At 34.9% G+C, this 22,616-nt stretch overlaps 1 protein-coding gene and 1 pseudogene across 2 annotated transcripts in view; one reads left to right on the top strand and one right to left on the bottom strand.

Annotated features, from left to right (window-relative positions):
• Positions 1-11,643, top strand: part of LOC102878981 — a 152,247-nt pseudogene extending 140,604 nt beyond the window's left edge.
• The window catches only part of GRID2 (glutamate ionotropic receptor delta type subunit 2), a 1,244,993-nt gene extending 1,222,824 nt beyond the window's left edge, over positions 1-22,169 (bottom strand). For both annotated transcript variants that reach the window (XM_006910734.1, XM_006910735.1), the window contains exon 1: positions 22,082-22,169. In XM_006910734.1, coding sequence (XP_006910796.1) covers positions 22,082-22,169 — 88 coding nt within the window. The remainder of the gene's footprint in view (positions 1-22,081) is intronic.
• Between the last annotated feature and the right edge of the window lie 447 nt (positions 22,170-22,616).

Below are 22,616 nucleotides of genomic sequence, written 5' to 3'. Positions count from 1 at the left end.
ACTCTTTTTTTCCTTCCAAGTTGACAGAAAATCAAATACAAGGCTACAATAATAATAGAATGTGGTGGGAAATGTATGGGGTACTCTTCATCACACTGATTAGAAAATCAGAAAAGAGAATCTGGCTTCTTGCTAGCAAGTGACCATCAGAGAAAAAAGAACACAGGATACATAGGATACATACAAACCCAACAGAAACTATTCTCTAGACACAATAAGGGGAGAAATGAAGACAGGTATGAGACTTTATTATTTATGTGCCGTGGGTGAGTGAAATTGTATATTATAGCAAGGCTAAACGTCCCTTAATCTCATCTGCAAAATAAGAATAATGACAATATCAGCATTGTCAGGGTTATTATAACAGGGTAATGAACTAATACCTATAATGGGTTTGTAATAATGATTGGCATATTGTGAGTGCTTAATAAATGTATTGGTTCTTATGTATGATTATGAATAAGTTATATACCATTCTCATTACAGAGAATAGATTTAGTCATTTTTACCATACCCTTTTGTTATCTTCTATAGTATCCTCTGGGAATTCACACAGAGAGATAAAGTCTAAGAGGACTATATCTATTTAATACTTTTTTGCCAAGATGGGCAAACTAGTTCAATGATCCTTTTATACCCTACAGAAGCACTTCAGCTGTAATTTATTTTGAATAATGGTAATTCTAACTGTACAATATAATAAAAGCCCTTTTTCTTTAAATTACCTTTAAATTAAAATTAAACTGTGGACTTTACATTCATGGTTCTATATAAATTGTGTTGATTTGGCTTCAAATGTCCAAATAATTTACTGACCTTTAATCAGTTATAAATCCATAGAGCAAGCTTTACTGATTACAATCACATTAACAGCTCAATTCTGGAATAGAAGTCAAGTTTAACTGAAAAAAGAACAATTAGCAAATCAGTACTAATACATAAAACTGCCAAGAGAATTAAAGGCTTATTTACCAAATCACTATGACTTCTCTCTCCCTTTACTTTCTCACCAAAACACAATTCTCTCCCCCACAGAATTTTTTTAACATAAACATGGGACATTCAAAATTAACATTTCAGTATAGTAAATATTAGGTTTAGAAGAGGAGTTAATAATTATTTTAAAATAAAATTAGAAGATAATTAAGTAATTGATTATTATAGTATAGACATTAAAAATCAGAAAATAATACGAGTTAAAGAAATTAAACTTTAAAAATATAAAAAAGTATAAGGTTAGATGAATTTGAAAGAAAACTTAAAAAACAGTTATGTCTCTAAATGGATCCAGGCAGCAGAAAGATCAGAGGCTTATAAAGTAACTGAAAAAAAACATCTATTTTATGAAAACAACAAAGAAAAAGAAAAGACACTAAAATTATTCGAGATGTTTCTGTCATGTTAAACAAATAGCAAATCTCTTTGTTTGCATTTGAAAATGAGGATATAAATAACCCATATTTTCATAGGCAGTTTTCCTCTTCATTTGACATAATTACAAAAATCAATTAACTCTAGCCTAAAGATATTTGGAAAATATGCACAAAACAGATAGAAATAAAATGTATAATTATTTACGTAAAACTATTATATTTTTGAAGTTTTGAGGGAGGGTAGGGAAAAGAGGAAAAGCAAACTAACATTTATTGAAAACACATCCTGTGCCAGTCACTGTTTTAACTTTTTTTCTAGTATGTTTTATTTATTTAATTTACTTTTCATTTGTCCCTTCAAGATAAGTGGTTATATCTATATTTTACATATGAAAACACTAAGATGGAAAGCATTGAAATTAATTGTTCGAGAGTAATAAACTGGGGTAAAATGGAATATTCCCGAGCAAATAAATACATGCATAGTGACGTGTTTTGATACAGACTTGAGTAAATCTTAAAGGAAAGGAGTTCCAACCTGAGTTTCCAGGGAGAAGGAGGAGATGGGAAAGAGAGAAAGTGAAGAAGAGTCGAGTGTGTAGTCTGAGGAACAGGGTAGACTCTTCTGGACTCTAGAAGTCGTAGAAGACGGTATATACACTCACTGCCACTAGTGGCTTGTGGGAATAGTTCCCCAACAATTGGATTAGCTACTCTAATATTATATTAGCAGGCTTCAAAGGAATTAATTATAGTACTCTACAGCAATATAGTAGAGAATAGATAAAATGGACCAACCCTATCTTAATAAAAACAATTATCCAGTTCTACATAATTGGGCTATTTCTATCTCCTGGCCAATAGCCCTCATTAATACTTCCTTGATGATATAAATATAGCTACATTTTCTTAGTAAAAATTATGCTTAATAGACTATTCAAAATTCCTAACTATGCAGCATTTAAGTCACTTAACCTCTAATTTGCTTATTAACAACAAAAGGGCTCTGGACCATAGAAAATTTCTAACATTCCTCCCTACTTTTAAAGGCTATGATTATGTAACTTCTACAGGGAAGATGATCTAAAGAATGGGATCTACCCAAGTCTAAAAATCACCGCAGATGACTAAAGGAGGAAGGTTGCAATATTCTTTGGAGACAGTGAGAAGAGGATTCTCTCAAATCCAGTTCCACATCTGGGAAACATAGAAAGTAATAACCAGGCGAGAAAAGGAGATCAGGTTTATAGGAACTAGGTTGTCAAGGGAAGAGCAAGAGTGTGAGAGTAAGAGGCCAACACAGAGTATCACTTGACCATTTCCTGAGATAACCCAGATTTTGAAACAGAGAGAAAGGAAAGGAACTGTAATAGAATCTAATGGCTTTTACACCAAATCAAAGAAAGGCAACCTCTGAGAAAGAAGTTAGTAGAGGTTGAATTAGATAATACAGTAGTTACAGTAAAATTCATTCAAAATCATAATATAGTATTGTATAATTATCCCCCACAAGAAAAAAAATGTTTTTAAATATGCATCTTTCAAACTTTAACTGTTAAGGCTATCTTCTTATCTGGAGTATTTGCTGCTTTGTAATATGTTTATATAAAGTAAAAATTGTCAAAACTTGTTTACTTGATGATTTCTCCTTTTAGGATGCAAAAAATGAAGCAAATTTAAATCTTTGTTGTAAATTCACTTTATATTTCTTAGAACAATCCAATCCATGCGATGTGAGAATATATGTCCTTTATTTAATTGCGAGATATAGCGTCTGAGCTTAGGTGCAAATTGATGCAATTTTCAATATCCAAAGAGCTCTGCTAGGAGTGGCAATCAAACAGCAGATAGAGAGAATGGATGCAAAAGGATAAAGGCAGCAATTATAGATACTAATTTCTGATTTTTAAAAAATCATTTCAATATGTTAGTCTGAACAAAGACGAGCTATACTTAGCTATTTTTCCTCTTCTCTGCTGCCTGTGAAGAAGTTTAAGTAATTAAAATAAAACAAAACAAAAACAAAACCTAAATCTATTTCTTTAATCAACATAAAAGACCTAGATAAGGGAAGGAACAACCTTTTGCTAAGTCAGAATCACTGTGGCCTAGTGAAAGAGAATCTCTGCCCTGGGAGCTTTGAGGCTGGGCCAAACTGCAAGCTAATCATATGCCTGCAGATAGGACTTTGAAATGAGAGTTCTGCCTTATCCCTGTTTGCCTCCAGTCAGCCCTAGTTTGTCCCTTTCACACAGAAATCTTAATATTGCCATTTTCACTCTCTAAAGAGTCCTGGTTTGGATAATAAATTATAAGATCAGTCTATTTCTAATCAAAGGGTGTGGCCACAAAGGCATAGCAGTATCAGTGATAACAAATAATATTTTAGCCATCTATTTCATGTAAATTTAGAGTGACATGTCATCCTTGAAGGAGTAGTTAACATTAAATTCAGTTACTTTGATAAAGACTTTCAACTTTGATTTATATATTATAAAAAGCCATAGCTGTAAAAATGAATTAATGCTTCAGGAACAAAAGATAAACAGGGAGCCCTATCTGATGTTCAGGTGTGGCATCCACTTTCTAATGCACAGTTCGGACACAGAGCCCTGACTGGAAGTATATTTAAATAACAAGTTCGATCTCCTGAATGTAACTATCTGCACAGTCCACAAGTCCATATTTTTAAATTTTATTACAGTTACAGATGAAGTAAAGAGGAAGCAGGAGCAAGTAAATTTGAGACCTTCAAAGTTTCATTACTTATATAAAGACTTCACAGCTATGAAGTGGCAAAGTAACCAAGGCAAGATTTGAATATATAACTCCAATATCAAATTCAGTGTTTCTATATGCCACTGGTAGTACATGCTACTCTAAATGTTTAAGAAATAAAAATTACCAGTCATCACAGTTTTTGACTGATTCAATTCATTCAGATTATCCTTCATTGATTCTAAATTTCTTATCCTTTAATCTACTGTACAACTAATTAGAGACCTGAGAGCGAGATGGAGTGATGCTGGAAGCCTTCCCACTGGAGAAATTAATTTTCAATCGTTGGCTCTCTTACAATAGAACAACTTAGTAAGAACAAAAAAATAGTGAGATTGCAAAATTAAGTTCTAATAATCCTATACATAATTTTATTTTTTGCTGGATTAAGCACTGACAGTATGTATTATAAAATCAGGTTGGAAAGCTAGTCTCTAAACAAAGACACATAGTGAGAAAAAAAAAAAAGACTGGACCCAATCCATTCCACTTCTCAGTTCATCCGGTGTTTTCACACATGCAGACACACTGCCTATGCTTCCACATTCTTCTGACTCCAGATCAGTGTTTGCAAATATTTCTTATCTGAGAACACAGATTCTTAACTATGAAGTAGAGTCTTCAAAGACACTAAAAAAACAATGCCTGCAGTCCCAACAAGATCCTTTTTGTATATTCTAAATGGGACCTATGTCCCATTTCAAGCTTTGCTTCTGACATCCTAGAAGCACAATTTTCCATTCCTTCAGCTAATTACGTTTGCAGATAACATGTAACTAAAGAATATAAAATTCTATGGAAACACCTTTACCCTTCCATGTAATTTTATTAATTTACACAAGGGATTCTACTGGCAGTATGAAACTAGAAAAGCAATCATGCACAAAAATTAAAACAATCATATTTTTATTTTACCTTTGATAACATGATTCTGTCAAAGATCATTCCATTTTAAAATTGTTTTGCTTAGAAATAGATATCAAATAAATTAATAGCACTAGTCTCTTAATATTAAGCCTAGACTTTGAATAAAAAATACTCATATTAAGAAATGAGAATGAAGATATACATTTTAAAAGATCAGAAATATTATTGAGAATAATTTTTAACATAAATAAGCACACACAGGAACTAAAAATCATAAGGCTCTTGCTGTTGTAAAGTTACTATTTTCTGAATATAAGTTCAAAAATATTTTAAATGGTTCGTATTTTAAATAGAAAATGACACTATTGGCATTGAATCTAAGAAAAAAGTTAGGAAACAATGACCAGAAAAACACTGTTTCCTTTTTTTTTAGATTCAAACAGGATTGTCTGCTATGGAGAATGGCCTTTGTTATCTTCATCTAAGGCAGGAAAGGGGCTTACTAGGAAGCTATCATCTGGGATATAACACTTCGCTATCATGCCAAAATAATTTCAAGTTCAAATCAAACTCAGTTTCTTTCCTACCGTAATGGCTTCTTTCATTCTGGGTTTCCTATATCTGTAATTAGCATTCTCATCCTCTTAGTCACTCAAGATAGTACTTAAGAATAATGTTAGACTTTGTTCTTCTACTTGCAATTCTAAAGAGTGACTGAGTCAATGGATTCAAGGTTCTTAGCCTCTCTCCTAAGCAAATTCTCCCCTCCATTCCCATTTGTCATGCTTGGCACTGTCCTTCACCAATACAGACCTACAGTACTGCCAAGATCTTCTAACTGATCTCCACCTATCACGGTGCCGCTATACAGATTTTATGACGCAAAGTTAAGCATCTCTTAGCCTAAATTATTTATAGAAGTCCCATGGATCTCATAGGGATCTTCCTAACTTCTCTCATTGTAACTTACGTTTCCTTGAAATGGAATTACTTGCCATTTTCCTCTTTTGCCAGATATTTCTATAAATCCATAACTTTGGCCCCCATGTGCCCCTGTCTGACACTGCTTTCTCCTGACAGTGGTAAACAAATCTCTTTTTCCCACAAGGGCCAATTTATAAAATAGGATCATTTACACAGGCCACGTTTTTTTATTCAAAATGAAAACAGTTGAGTTTCATGAATTTTTGGAGGAAGGAAGTAGTCACAACATAATATAATTTACTGAAGAATAGATACGAGTTTTGACATCGGCTTTCTAATAGCTAAAAATTAATCTGGTCATTCTTGAAAATTAGCAACACAGAGGATATATTCCAATATTTAATCTCTTATATTCGCAGCATATTTAAAAGTTTAATAAGCATATTTCTATACGTAATGGCTTTTTATCCCTAAAAATGACCCAGCCACAATAGGTGGTATTACTATTACTCCCAAGTAAAACTGAGAAACTAAGGCTTGGAAAGAAGATATAGGCTTACAGCAATCAATGCAATATTTCATAACTGTCTGTGACCTGCCAAGACTGACAGTCCTTGGAATTCAAAAAGAAAAAAAAAAAATGTCTCTGACTTCCTCAACATGGGTTTTGTTAGTATTGTTTCTTTTCTGCTTTGTTGAGGCAGAGAAGCCAAGAAATACAATCTAAATAGTATCAAAAATGGAACAAATATTTTCCCAAGGGGTGCTTCGGGGTACTTTATCAGACTCATGGACATAATAGCTATCCTGGGCATCTCTCCTGCTAACCCCAAGGCCAAAGGCCTGGTTGACCCAAGAGTCTAAAATAGCCTCTTTTGAAAAAAAAAAATTGACAAAATACAACATCATTTCATCTTTAAAAAAACTCTCAACATATTGGGTATAGAAGGAACATACTTCAACACAATAAAGGTCAGATATTACTAACCCACAGCCTACATCATATTCAATGCTGAAAGGTTGAAAACATTTTTTTTAAGATCAGAAACAAGACGAGTATGACCAATCTCACTACTCCTATTGAAACACAGTACTGGAAGTACTAGCCAGAGCAATCAGGCATGAAAAAGAAATAAAAGGCATCCACACAGTAAAGGAAGAAGTAAAATTGCTTTGCAGATGATATAATCTTATATATGGAAAATTCTAAAGACTCTGCCAAAAAAAAGAACTATTAAAACTAATCAACAAATTCAGTAAAGCTGAAAGATACAAAATCAATGTACAGAAAACAGCTGTGTTTCTATAGACTAAAAACAAAACATCTGACAAAACAATCTCATTCACAGCATCATCAAAAACAGTTGAGATACTTAGGAATAAACTAAACCAAGAAGGTGAAAGATCTCTACAATGAAAACTACAAGACTTCAATAAAAGAAACTAAAGAAACAAATAAACGAAAAGATATTCCACATTCATGAATCAGAAGAATTAACATTGTTAAAATGTCCACATTACTCAAAGCCATCTGTAGATTCGATACAAACCCTATTAAGATTCTACTGGCATTTTTCACAGAAATAGAAAAACAATCCTCAAATTTGTAAAGAGCCACAAAAAATCACGAATAACGAAAGCAATCCTGAGAGAGTTGAACAAAGCCAGAGGCATCATACCTCCAGATTTTAAACTATACTACAAAGCTACAATAATCAAAACAGTATAGCAATGGCATAAAAATAGATATACAGGTCAATGTAACAGAATTGAAAGCCCAAAACTAAACTAATATTTGACAGAGAGCCAAGAGCACTCAGTGGGGAAAGGGACTGTCTCTTCAATAAAAAGTATTGGGAAAACTGGATAACCTACATGCAGAAAAATGAAATTGGACCCCTATCTTACACCAATCACAAAAGTTAACTCAAAATGAATCAAAGACTTAAACATAAGACCTGAAACCATAGGGTTAAGCTCCTCGATACTGGTTTTGAAAATGATTTCCTAGATATGACAAGAAAAGCACAAGCAACAAAAGCAAACAAACAAACAAACAAAACAAGTGGGACTACATCAAACTAAAAAGCTTATGCACAGCAAAAGAATTGATCCACACAATGAAAAGGCAACTTATAAAGTGGGAGAAAGTATTCGCAAGCCATATATCTGATGAGGGTTAATATTTAGAATATGTAAAAATCTCATACCACTTAATAGCAAAAAAAAAAAAAGGGCTGAGTAACCAAATAGTTTATCAAAAAAGACATTCAATAATGGTCAACAGGTACATGAAAAGGTGCTCATTACCACTAATCATTGGGGAGATGCAAATCAAAACCACAAAAAATATCACCTCATACCTGTTAGAATGGCTATTATACAAAAGATAAGAGATAACAAGTGTTGGTGAAAGTGTGGAGAAAAGGGAACCCTTATGCACTATTGGTGGGAATGTAAATTAGTGCAGCCACTATGAAAAACAGTATGGATGTTTCTCAAAAAATTAAAAATAGAACTACAATATGATCCAGCAGTCTCATTTCTGGATATATATCCCTGCACTCCCATGTCCACTACAGCACTATTCACAACAGCTAAGGTATGAAAACAACCTGTCTGTCAAAGGATGACTGGATAAAGAAGATGTGATTGAGATACAGATACACACACACACACACACACACACACACACACACACATATACATATAAAAAATATGATATTATTCAGCCATGAGAATAAAGGAAATTCTGTCCTTTGTGACAACTTGGATGAATCTAGAGGACAGTGTGCTAAGTGAAATAAGTCAGAGAAAAGACAAATACTGTATAATAACACTTACATATGAATCTAAAAAAGCTGATCTCACAGAAACAGAGAGAATAGTAGCTACCAGGGGCTGAGACAGGGGGACGGGGAGGTGGAGAAAATGGGGAGATCAATCAAATGGGCTGAGAAAGTGAGGGCATAAACTTTCAGTTATTCTTATAACTGTATTAGTTCTGGGGATCTAATACATAGTACAGTGATTATAGTTAATACTATATTATAAACTTGGAAGTTGCCAAGAGAGATCTTAAATGTTCTCACCACAAAAGAAAAATGTAATTTTTATGTGATGGGATAGAGTGTTAATTAGAGTGTTAATTAATGCTACCATGGTAATCATTTTGCAATATATAAATATATTAAATCATTATGCTGTATATCTTAAACTTACACGGTGTTATATATCAATTATACCTCAATAAAGCTGGAAAAAATAATCTCTTTTCTGCTTCTAAGGTTGTTTTGTGGAAGCTTTTTTCCTTCTCATTCTTTCTGATTTATACAAATTGAAATGAAATATTCTATTGGAAATTCAATCAAGGGCCAAATCATGAAGTGCAATTGGCTACAAGAAGCTCTTTATCTGTTCATCATTGCAGAATATAATATCTCAGTTTGTATTTCGAATGAATGACACTTAATGTTAAAATATAAAAATTTCAAGTAGGTGGATTAGCTTCATTATTAGTTACTATAAGCATATAATAAAATTTATATAAGATCGAGAAAATAATTATCTTTTTAGGAGTATTTCTAAGGATACTTTATAAAAGAATTGTCCATCCTTTCATACTCAAGGGTGAGATAGAACTTGTTAATACTAGCATAATATCAATTACAAAAGTACTACACATTATCTTTTTATATATGTATTATGAAATATTAAAAACATAGAATATTAAACTTCCTCTCATGGCATTGACCTGGTTGTTGTCTCTGTACACTCCTTCCCTTCTTCTCTCTCACTTGAACTCTTAAGGGCACTTCCTGCCAGTATTAAAGGGAAAACAAAGATTCAAAGACAGGTCCTAAATGGTAAAGAAAGCGACTTGCTTGTTGAATCCATCAGACAGTGCTTGTTGAATCCATCAGACAGCACTGTGCTTCAACACAAACTTCTTATTGTTCTCTGACTTGCCATTTAATGACCATAGCATATTGTCAGCACTCTCCACCCCTCCAAAGAGGGTCGCGGACTGAGTCAGCTATGTGGTGAATGAGGTCTAAAAGGCAAACTTCAATTCCTAACCAAAGTAGAACTGAAGTGATACAGGAGATTTCACTGTAAACAGAGACAAAAGCAGAAATATCACTCAGAAATCATTTAGAAAATTTCATATATATAAATTCATATATGTATGAAATCAACACTTGTGTAACAACCACTCAACTTAATGACATAATCAAAATGTTGAAACCATGTACAGTTCCTCGATCACATCATTTTCTCTTCTCACGACTCTTCCCTCAAATTAACTACTAACCAGTTTTTTGCATTTATCATTGTCATGTGCTTCACAGTTTCTTTGTGAAATATTCAAATTCTTCCTTATGGTCTATAACATAGCATCAGCTAGAAGTCAGCTGGGAATATACTATATAGATGCTCAACAAACAATGTATATTGATAGCAATGTCAATCTTAACATAGTATACACATAAATACCTAAAGTTATTTAAAAAGTATAGCTGAAATCCATAAATTGTCTTTTAGAAATCACCACAAACACTGCACATGAGCTAATCACAGGGGTCCTGGCTGTCAACAACATCAACCCTGAGGGCATTCTTTCCCCAATAATAATATTCTTCATTCTGTTCCCAGCCCGCATCATTCAGAGTATTCCTCCTCTTTGGTGGCTTGGAAGCTTCTATCCTCTTTCAAGTTCAACAGCCAAGAGGAAGTTGTATCTTCAGAATCTGGGCAATATTTTGAGAAAATAAAATTATTTCTTCTCAGAAAATGGTTTATGCTATGAGCATTTAGGGGCTGATTTTCCTGTTTATGGATTATCTAAAACTCTTTACTGTTTCTTCCTTGCTTCTGGCCATTTCATTGCCGATTAGCATTGCCGCTGAAGGGTAAACAAGAAAAATAAAAGGAAAGAATAAGAGCATCCAGTTTTGCTATTAACTGTTTATCTACCATACCAAGAACTCTGTGAAGAAAAATAAAAGTATTGGACAGTTAGTTACCGAACTACTTGTTATTTTCAATTTTCAAAGCTCGTCCTATTCACAATTACATAATTAAAAGCTGGTATAAATGGCTCTTTGCTGCATCTGTTGTTAGGCTAAAGACCCTTCTCAGCAATCAGACCATCGACATTCAGAAAATGTGGACATCACTCTGCAGGGATGCACAGTTATTGTGAAGGGCCCCAGAGGCACTCTGAGGAGGGTCTTCAATCACATCAGTGAAGAACTCAGTCTCCTCAGGAAAAAACAGAAGAGGCTCCAGGTTGATGAATGGTGGAGAAATAGAAAGGAATGGCAACTGTATGCACTATCTATAGTCATGTACCAAACATGATCAGGGGTGTTACATGGCTTCCGTTACAAGATGAGGTCTGTGTATGCTCACTTCTCCATCAATGTCATTATTCAGGAGAGTGGCTCTCTTGTTGAAATCTGAAATTTCTTGTGAAAAATACATCCACAGGGTTCGGATGAGGTCAGATGTTGCTGCCTGTTCAGTATCTCCAGCCTAGAAAGATGAGTTAATTCTTGAAGGAAACGATATTGAACTCGTGTCAAATTCACTTGCTTTGATTCAACATGCCACAACAGTTAAAAATAAGGATATCAGAAAATTTTTGGAAGGTATCTACATTTCTTAAAAAAGAACAGTTTGGCAGGTTGATGAATAAGGTCTAAGTTGTCCAGCTACAGAAACGCCACAATATCGGATGATTCCTCACTTATTTGTGATATTTTAAAGATGCAATAAAATGTGTGTATTGGAAGAAAAAAGTTGGTATAATTGTTTTCCCAATAATACTTATTTCATTTGTAAAATTAACTAATTTTACTTCTGTGAGATAATTTTCCCCTTTTGTATGTTACAGTATAAAACTGTCATTTTCATCAATGTTCTATACATTTAGACCTTCAATTAGCTTTGACTTATGGCATAATTGCATTGTTTTCACAGTCTATGGGTACAAGGTGAATGATTAACCATCAGAAAGCTAAGTAAAGAGATGTCTACTATAAATAAAGACCTCCCGTAATCTGATAACCATTTATATACTTTTTTCGGAAATATATGGTTGCTTTATGGCACCTTAAGAGCATCATAAAGATGGCATTTATTGAATTATCACAATCTCCTTTGTCATAATAGAGCACAGCCATTCAATGGTGAGTCCTGAATTATTCGACCTTCTGCTTCCTGATACTATAATATTATCTCAGAAGGCAGATATGCCTAAAAATACTTAAAGAATGGGAAGCATGTCTTAAGTACTTTCATATTCAATAGAGCACATAATAGGTGCTCAATAAGCATTTGTTGAACCAAAAAACAATGTCGCATGTTATGATCTTCATGTAACCCTAAAAGTATATTTTCTGCAAATGAAATATGAGTATGTAGATCACAATTTCTTAGCTGGAAAATAACTAATTATCAAAAATGTCCAAAATCCAACTTTACACCACCAGAGAACAGAAGAGTAATCCCTTTTAAGTCTGTGCATGAGCGACCACCCATGCTAATGAGGTGTTAAATTTTTTAAACAATTTTATTAAGAAGAAATTCATAATGATTTTCATAAAGACCATGCCTCCTTTGGGCTATGCTGAGAATTGCTGGTATTACTAAAAGGAAAATTCACTAGTTTCCTATTATCACTATTTATGGAATTAGCCAAGAAAAATCTGGACATTGAAGATTACGATAGTAATTGCCACCACCCACCCCACTAAGGCAAATTATCTATTGTCCAATTGTGGAGATCATCAGAAGGAAGAATCCACCTTCTAGATTTTCATGCACCTTAAAATACATGTAACAGAACAACAGAGGTGACTCTCTTGTTCCACTTTAACTCCTAATGCATTACCTGGCCTTTAGTTTTTAAAATAGATAATAAACCAATCTAAAATGTGCTGCTTGTATGGTATGTCATTGTAATGATGTTAAGGTTAAGGAAATTATGAACTTCATCAATTTAGGTGCCCATTCTAACTTAAACTTGGATTTAAACCTGCTTAGCATTTCCTTCAAATGGTTACATTTCATCACACAAAAAGTTATGAAATAGCAAATTTAAAATATATTTTGATGTTATGTATCTCATTAATTCCACTCCATTCCTAAGGCTCCATCCACAACACAGCTTGCTTTTTGTTTTAATAAGTATTTGCTATGCCCAAACCACAGGAGGACTCCTAACCTCTCACTCTTCATGTATTCCTTGTTTACGCATCAATATTAATTGATGTAACCAAGCTGAAACAACCATGTGAAATTCATTTCATTACATTGTTTCCATAAGACAAAATATAGAGGAGAACACACTGGAAATGATAAAGAACACAGAAAAATATAATTCACTTATTGGCATTTTTATTTTAATATAAATCTTATTCGAGCTCCAAAATCAATGTAATATACATAACTTACGTGTGTATAAATAGAGGACCAATGAAAGAAAGATTTTTCAGAAGGCTGAATTCTGAGGTTAGAAAATTTAGAACATTTCCTTTCCTCATTTTCACCTATGACTAAAGATTTGTCAGCTATGGTATAGCACAAATAGAAGTGAAAGTTCCATAAAAGGAAATATTTAAATGTGTCACTGAAAATTAATATCACATGAATTTCTTTCATCTATTTAATTTCTATGTGGTAATGATATGCACTGCCTTGTAAAATAACTATATTCTTTTTTTAAACTGTTCCAAAATGATTTTTAAGTAAATCAAATGTATAATAGAATTTAAAGGAAACGTATAATCAATTAAAATGTGTCTGTTGCCAAAAGAGGATTTTATGCTTTTAATATCACTATACAGGAGTAGTATGTGTTCTTAAAATTAGAATATTAGACTATTGGTAATTGCATATCAATACTTTTAAAAGTATAATCCACTCATAATTTCAGGTAAGAAATTTTAAGCTAAATTTGAGTGCTAATCTGGGAAACTAAATTAAGTAAAAATATAGAACTAATAGAGTCTGTTTTAAGGAGAACATCTAAGCTTCTCTGGTTAATTCCACTGGCGTTGGCCTGTATCATTTGATCCAAGATTACAAAACAAAAACAAACATAAAAACGGTGTTATACAAACACTTGCTGTCCAAACTGAGGAATCAAATAGATTTAATAAAAAGAGATATTTTATTTTAAATCATCTTTCTGAAAATTTTCTTATGATTGAACTTTTTAAAATTACCATATATATATCCCAACTCTCAGTTAAAAACAAAATCCTCCCTTTACCTCATATTCCCATCCCGCCACTCCCTGTTCTTCCTTATAGCAAAACTCAGAGTTCCTCAAGTTCCATTATATTTTTTAGTTCTCCCCAACAAGTATTTGTCACTGCAAACCTATTGATAGCACTTTTGTCAAAGTCATCTTTGTCTTCAACATTTCCTAACCCAGGAGTCAAGTTTTAATATTCATTCACAGACTTTGACAGGGTTTCTCATTTCTTCCTTCTTGAAATACTTTCCTCACCACACACCCTGGTTTTTTTTCTAACTCATAGGTCACTCATCTTTCTCTTTTCCTGGATCTTCTCCCTCTCATTGACCTCTATATTTTGGAATGTCCCATTGGCAGAGTCTTGGAGCAATTCTCTACACATAATTATTCCCTAAGTGAGCTACCCGCACCCATCACTTTACAAGATCATGACTATAATGATAAATTCCAAATGTACAGCTTGAATCCCTAACTATCCCCTAAATTCCAGACTATGTAATCACTGCCAACTTAAATTCTCAAATTTGATGTATACTAGGAATATCGAATTTAATAAATGTAAATTTTGATGTCTATCTAAAACTTGCCCATTGCCCATGTTCCCAATTTTAGTTAATAACACAATTCACCCTCTTGGCTCAGGTGAAATACCTTGGAAGCCTCTTTACTTCCTCTGAATTTCTCCCAGGAGAGTAATCAATCAAAAAACACTGTTCTTTCTATCTTCAAAATATATCTACAATCTGACAACTACTCATCTATTTCAGCTACCAACTTAGTCCAATTCACTACTGTCAAGCTAATCTTCATACAGACCACTCTATTCAAAACAGCTAACTTCATTCACCTGCCATTCCCTCACTTATCTTCATGGTATTTATCACTACCTAACATGATAACATATATTTTTCTTCTTTATCTGGTTGCCTGCCCAATGAAAATATAAGCTCCTTAAATACAAATAGAGCTTACTTGCTCAACATTTTAATTTCAGGGCCTAAGAATAATACTTCATAGAGATGAAGTTCAGCATAAATGTTGAATGAAAAAACATGCTCCCAATTAGCATACATACTGTATATTAAATAGCAATGCCTACCTTACCTTGTAGTTTCATGAATATTAACTTCTAGAATTATCCTGTTTTTGATAATGAAGCAAACACCTTATTTATGGTTACTTAGGAAAAATCAGGTACTCAAGGCAATGAAATAAGATTACTTTTTAAACAGTCCTTTGAATTCTCCGGAATTAAAAAAAAGTGTAAGAATTATTATTTGAATACAATTAATTTCTTGAACATTTTTTGTGAGTAAAAGTATTTTTTAATAAGGAACTGGACTACAGAGTGATTTAAAATTTTTTAGCACTCACAGGTAGGCCTGAGGTTCTTGTGCTTGCCTCTGGGCTTGCCTGTACTCCACTCAGGGAAGCTTTTAGTAGTTTCAGTCCAGTCTCATTCCTCATTAATAACCACTAGGTGAACAACAGTAAGGTAAAAGCTGGAATACCTGAAGCATTATACTCTACATTTTTGGGTGATACTAAACATATGTTAATATTCCTGGTGTGCTTCCAGTTGGTAAATTCTAAAGGATACTGTAAGTCCCTGGTGGTTAGAACATAAGACTATTCATTTCTCCAGCCAGCCTTAATGAGTACTAGTATTTTGGTATACTGTATGTAACACCTTAGTATTAATGCTAGACAGAACAGAAACAACATCTAAAATACCAAACAAAAAATCCAGCACTCTCAATCTATTACTGAAGTTACCTAGAATATCTGATTAACAAATACATTATGCATAATTCTTGTTCATACTAAAAAAAACTTCATTTTAAAGAGCTTCAATTTGACTGATTAAGGTTTTATTGTCCATTTTTTCCCCTAGTATTTTCTTTATTAATTCATTCTAAACCTAGTGTTACATGTAGTTATATTAACCACACTTGACTGTATCTCTTCTCCCAATTTCTCAGATATAGGAATTTGTTTTCATTTTAGTTCATATAACTTTAAAGCTTAAATAAACATTAGTCTAAATCTTGTTTTAGAGTTGATAAAATTGAGTACTAAAAACAATAAGTTCCCAATGCTGCTCAATTAGCTATTGATAAAATTGGTACTTAGTTCCAAACCTAATTTCTAATCCAGAACATTTTTACTGTCTTAACTATGTTTTTCACATTCATGAAATTTGTATCCACATTCAAATACTAAAATTTACCAATTTAAATTAACTGAATCCACAAACATCCACTTAATAATCAATCCCAGAATTAAGTTAATAGTTTTATCCTTTTCCTTTAGACGTCATCTGATCAGTTGGTTTTATTCTGAGTCTTTAATAATATATTATTCCAGCAGTTTATTAATTAATATTATAGCACAGGGCAAGGTCTTATGACAAACTGTTCTCTCATTTAACCTACTATTGCATTCTCCGTGATTTTTGCCAATCTTAAAACTAATTTATCATATTAAAGTTAACTAAGTTTCATCCTCCATTAGTCTTATACCATTCACGAAATTCAATTGTTGACATTATACATATCTGTATAATACAGAAATACGGATATACATATGCTCTTGTGTATATGCTCTTTTCATAGCCCTGTGTACGTCTGTTTCATGTCACAAACATCAATCCGTTTGGGACCCCAAATGTTCTACAGGTAAGCAGAACCACTGCAGTTAAGAAATTGCTTAACAAACTCAATTCACTGAAGTCTGTTCATATCAGTACTATCATGCATTTACATCCTTCTTAGTGTCATAAATATTTCCACAGAGAATAAGTATTAGTATAAGTATATATTTCTGTTATATTTTAAACACATGATAAATTTATATCATTAGGTCTAGTAATCTCATCCATCTACAGAGTAGAGGGTGTTGATGCGTCCTAAATTAAAATTCTTATAAGAATAAGACAGGGATTCTATTTCTCTTTCTAGTTTGAAAATAAAAACCACCTGTACCCTATATCATCACAAAACTCACTAAATGGCATTTTTTCCTGGGAATTTAAAAAAAGTATTTCATGTGATTTTCAAGTAGGACTACAAAGGAACAACTCAGAATGCAGTGACACCTAATGGTAAAGCTATCTTTATAGGTCATAAATGTATTATCTGATAAACATAATTGTAATAAAACTAAGTATTGCTACTCAGCAATAGGCTGTCTATAACCTGAAATATGATGATTTTCAATAGTAATGCCAAATAGTTTACTTTTTTAAACTAAAAAAATTGTAAGTAAAAAAATCTGCATTAAAAAGTGTGGCTTTTACAATTATAATATCCTTTTGTAGTAAAATTACAGTATGATAAACTTAGCCTCAGAGATTAGAATTAAATGTAATGTATCTTCCATTACTCCTAACAGTCTCGACTGGACTCCATTATTGGCTAAATCGAAAGTTAATCACCTTGATTTTTATTCATATTTGAATTAAAATTTACAGGAGGTATTTACTAGTTGTACCTTTCACTTGGAGTGGAAAGCAAAGGTCCTTAGTGTAATGACTTATTAGTCATGTCATAGTTGATATCATTGATTAATAACATTGTCTAACTTAATGCACATCTGAATTGTGCTTCAAATAACTGTATTAATGATACAGAAAAGACTAAAAGTAAAGAATACCCTTATTTTGAATTCAGAAGCTACTTCTTAATACTTTCTAAGTTTACTCTATATACCCATAACTTAGGGAGTAAAAAATAAAAATACTGTAAATAATAAAAGGATAACTTGAAACATTGAGATATCTTATACAATGTAAAGAGTCCTTGATGACTCCTGGGGACTATCATTAAACAGTGCAAATCATGTAAAGAGTTGAAAAAGAAACATTTTGGTAGAAGACACAGTACAACTTCTGGAAATACTTTTACATTCTGTATTAGATAAAACAATCCTCAGTGAAGAAGTAATAAAAACTGATACTTTAAATCTACCATCTATTATTGTTTTTAATGTGATGACACATATTACTCACCCACCAATTTTGTACTTTAATTTGAACTCTCTCATGTGAAATACTACGTGAATTGTCTTCGGCTTCTCGAATGTCATAGTTGATCATTATGATCTTGGAGAATAAATATCAATTGCTTACGGAAAAATACATGAATAAATGTTTGGTTTCTAGCCCATGTTGGCATAAAGTATTTTACTATGGCTGATAACAAAAACACGCTAGTGATTTTTGTAATATATGAATAAGTACACGGTTTGAGTGTTTCCTTATAAAGATATATAAACTGCATATAGCTCATTTCAATCAGTTCTGTGAGCACAGGAACCAGATAAAGAAATGAGCATACATTAAACTGCTAAAACATGAGATCCTCCATATTTGATATGAAGCAAAACACAAACTGTGCAGTTGACTGGAAATGCCACCTAATCCCTGCTTAATTAAAGCAGTGCTGGAAACTCCTGTTGTGCTAAGGGAGTGAAGAGTGTGGGACGACTGATGTATGCAGAAAATAGCACTCAGCGTGGCTAATCTCAAAGACTTTGGAGCTTTCTAGCTACATAAATCAGAGCGACTTTTGAATAGCCTCATAAAACACAATATCATTGCCATTCCACTCACGACTTTTTGGTTCTTCCTACAGCATGCAGATCATTAGGAAACTTCTAAGCAATCAAGTAATGTAGGTCTGATGAAATTACTCAATCAATGCACAGGCTTAAAGTAGAAGCATAATTCAAAATTGCATAGTTTTTTATGTCAAAGGACCTTTCTTTGGGGTGGGAGGGTGAAGAAGATCACAATAGAGGTGATTTATTTCTAAACACTATGTGTATGTGCACATGTATATTAAACAAGTTTATGTAATTATCAAATATCTTAAAAATATTATTTCACAGAAACTCAGAGTAATTACAATATTATGTTTTTGACTGATATAAATACATTTCCATTTCAATTATCAGAGTTTGACCATCACATCTCATCATTGTAGTAAAATAATGTGTTTTATAAAACATATTAGAGCTTGAAATATGTACTTGACTTTATTAAACTATCTGCATCAATAGCAAAAACAAAGAGAAAGAAGGATGTAGAGAGTTTTCAAACACATAATTTGGTTCAATATCAAAAAGATCCAATATTTAAAGAACCTATTACAGCAGTGCCTTTTCATCTTTCCAGCTTGCCTGAACTACATACTGCAGCTTTCTGCTTGAACACATCACATGAGGTATGAAAACCTTTCATTTCTGCATATCTCCTTATATCTTTAGAGTTGAAATATTCACTTTCCCTCCTGTTTCATCACTTTCATCTCTTTAGTCTTGAAATACATTCACCATAACTATATTTCTCACATCAAATATTAAATGAAGGCAACCACCTCTTAAAGAAAATTAATTCTCTTTTCCTATTCAACCAAGCAAGTAAACTGATCCAATGAATATTAACTGATGATTTAAAATTTTAACATGAGCATTCAGTTTTGAATTTATTATACTTTGGCTGAGGAGGGAGGTGGTGATAGTGGAAGGGGCTTTTAACATCTGAAGTCATTCTTTTATTTAGGAGATACATTTTTCAGTATATTATAAAAGATATGGAGCATTTGAAACAATTATCTATTTGCTAGTTTCATGGCATTATTAGGTAGTCTATAAAAGAAGCTAATCCTCTTGTCTAATGTACTAATTGCTTTCAAGTCAAATTAATTGTCTGAGAAATAACGATTTCTTTTAGTAGACATACACAGTTAATGCATACGACCAGCTTTCTAAAGTAAACTGTATCTGTAATCTGTACAATTATTTTTTTTGGTCTGATTATAAATGAGTAAGCCATGTCACAGTGACAGACAACAGAATGCAAAGAAAAAAACACAACAGTTGTGTTCTATTTTGAAATAAATGCCCAGACTGCATTGCAAAATAGTATTCATCTGGTAAAGGAATAGCAAGAAACGTAGGTGTTTGCAAACAGTGTATTTATTGTTTAGACCACAGAATAAGCAAAAAATAAGCATTTATCCACACACCTTCCTTCCTGAGCGATAAAGAGCACAAGGCAGAAACCCTTAATCAAAAAATGAATGTAAAGGTACAATAATCTATACGTATGTGTGTGTATCCACACGCACACACATTCATGCTCCAGTCATTCACATAGGACGTAAATGTATGTCACTTCTTTAAGGGGAGCACAGCTTATTTCTAAACTCTATCAAAACATTACTGAACCCTTCCATAAGACCATCATTTCTCCCTAAAAAGTTCAGAACCTACAGGTACTGTTAGTCCCCTTGGCAAAACGTGATCTAGCAGGCAAGCTATCTAGCACTTAATTTACTTAAAGTATAAGTGCAAGCTTTTCTGAATCCTGACCTCATTACCCCTTGCACAGAGACATATGTTTCTATTGATATAAATGATAGAGCATGGCAGACATGTTTACAAAGACAGCCGCTGAGACCAAGAGAGGGAGCCCCCTGGAGCTGCGCGTACACCAGACAGAAGCCCCTCGCCTGAGCAGGCACAATCGCCACCAGCCAGGTACCGCGCGCGCGCGCGCGCGCGTGTGTGTGTGTGTGTGTGCGTGTGTGTGTACACGTGCGCGCGCGCGTAGGTGTGTGAGCGCGCGCGCGCAATACGCGGGGGAGGGGAACGGAAAGGGGAGATTCTGCGACCCATCTGTCGCTTCGATTTACAGAACATCACGCCGTGTGGACAGATAAAAGTCTTGTGCCCAGAAAAATTCCCCAAGAGGGGCCTCTCTTCAGCCCAGTAAATGAACCTTGCTGGCCCGCGAATGCGAATTTCCGAAAAGGAAATCGTCGCATTAACGCAGAAAAGGCTGCAAGAGCTCGGCTCCGCTCAGCTCTCGCGGATTAGCAAGTGAGAAGAGTTGGAACCTGGAGCTGCGAGCGCTGTGCATGATAATGACGCGCAGCCCCCGCCCGCCTCCGCCCGCCCCGGCCCGCCCCGGCCAGTCCGGGCCCGTGTAGTTGCCAATAGGTGGGGCCACTAGCAACTCCCAGCCTGCTCGGCAGTCCTTCCTGGAGTCTAGCTGCCCGGCGGTAGCCCCAGCGCCTTTCCTCTCGGCCTTGCGCGGCAACTCAGAGTTGACGGCGAGACAGGTGTCTGCGAAGCGGCCCGCGCGAATTTGCTCCCTGCGCTGCCTGAGCGACGCGGGGCCAGTCTCGCCGCTGCGCCAGGCCCCGGGAGCGTGTGCGAGGCGCGGGGCTCCAAGTCCTCTGCTACACAGCCGCCAACCCCTCCCGCCACGGTCGCGGCGACTCTGCCCGAGTACCGCAAAGCCAAGAGGACGAGACGAGGAGGAGGCTGGGGCGCATCAAGCACCCCGTTAGCATCGCACAACGCTGCGGCGAACGCAGCCCGCTCACGTTGCAAAACCACCTGTTCGATACGAAGGAAGCTCTCCCCCACCTCCCACCCCAGTTCTTTTCGCTTCACAGGTGACACCTCTTCTGTTCCTTCAAAGATAATTTTTTAAAATGGAGCAAATGAACATCCGGCAAAGAATATGGAAGGTTTAGTCCGTTAAACTTCCTTTCCATACACACTTGGAACCCCCGCACTCCCCGGTACACACGCACCCCAAGGTAAACTTGACACCCCCATGCATGCAGCCCACTCTCCACGATTCACCGCCAAACAGCAGCACTCAAGTCAAGGTTCGAGCATCATCCACATCCTGCCAGAAAACTGAACAAGTGCGGGGGAAAGGTAGTAGGAAGGGGCAATGAACCGCAGGCACCGCCAACAAGCCACACAGAAGGCTGAGAGCGGGGAGCAAAGGGGAAATGTTTGCGAACCGAAACGGTAAAAGTACCTACTGGCAGCGCCTGTCCTCACTTACCGATGTGGATGATCGAATCCGCATTCGCTGAATCCCAGCTTCGAGACCACCACACGGACAAAACCAAGAACAAGGGGAAAACTTCCATCTCCTCCTAGGCTGATTCTTTTTTAGGATGGATTTTTTTTCCAAAATTTGTTAAAGGAAAAAAAAAAAAAACCAGTCCAAAGAGTTTGAGGTCACAATAGAGTTTAGCGAGGCTTTATTTTTTTCTCCCCCTTTTTTTCTTCTTTCTTTTTTTCTTTTCTAAATTCCTACAGCCGGAGCAAAGCCTTTAATCGGCGCTGAGGAAGACAGACCAAATAAGAGAAAGAGCCCAGACAGAGGAAACCTCCTTCGCAAAGCCGTGTTACTTCGAAGGGAATTTTGGCATCGCCAGAGTTGTTTGCAGTTTGGCTTTTTAAAAATGTATCCAGCCTTGGCTGCACTCGGGCAGGGGGAAAGGCTGGAGCTCAGACCATCCCCAACGCTGCGCCGGGGCCACGGGTCTCGCGTCCCAGCTCCGCCGCAACTTCCAACAGACCCACCCCCACCC

The sequence above is a fragment of the Pteropus alecto genome, unplaced genomic scaffold (assembly GCF_000325575.1).
Source record: "Pteropus alecto unplaced genomic scaffold, ASM32557v1 scaffold63, whole genome shotgun sequence".
NCBI lineage: Eukaryota > Metazoa > Chordata > Mammalia > Chiroptera > Pteropodidae > Pteropus > Pteropus alecto.
This window is presented reverse-complemented; position numbering and strand designations above follow the sequence as displayed.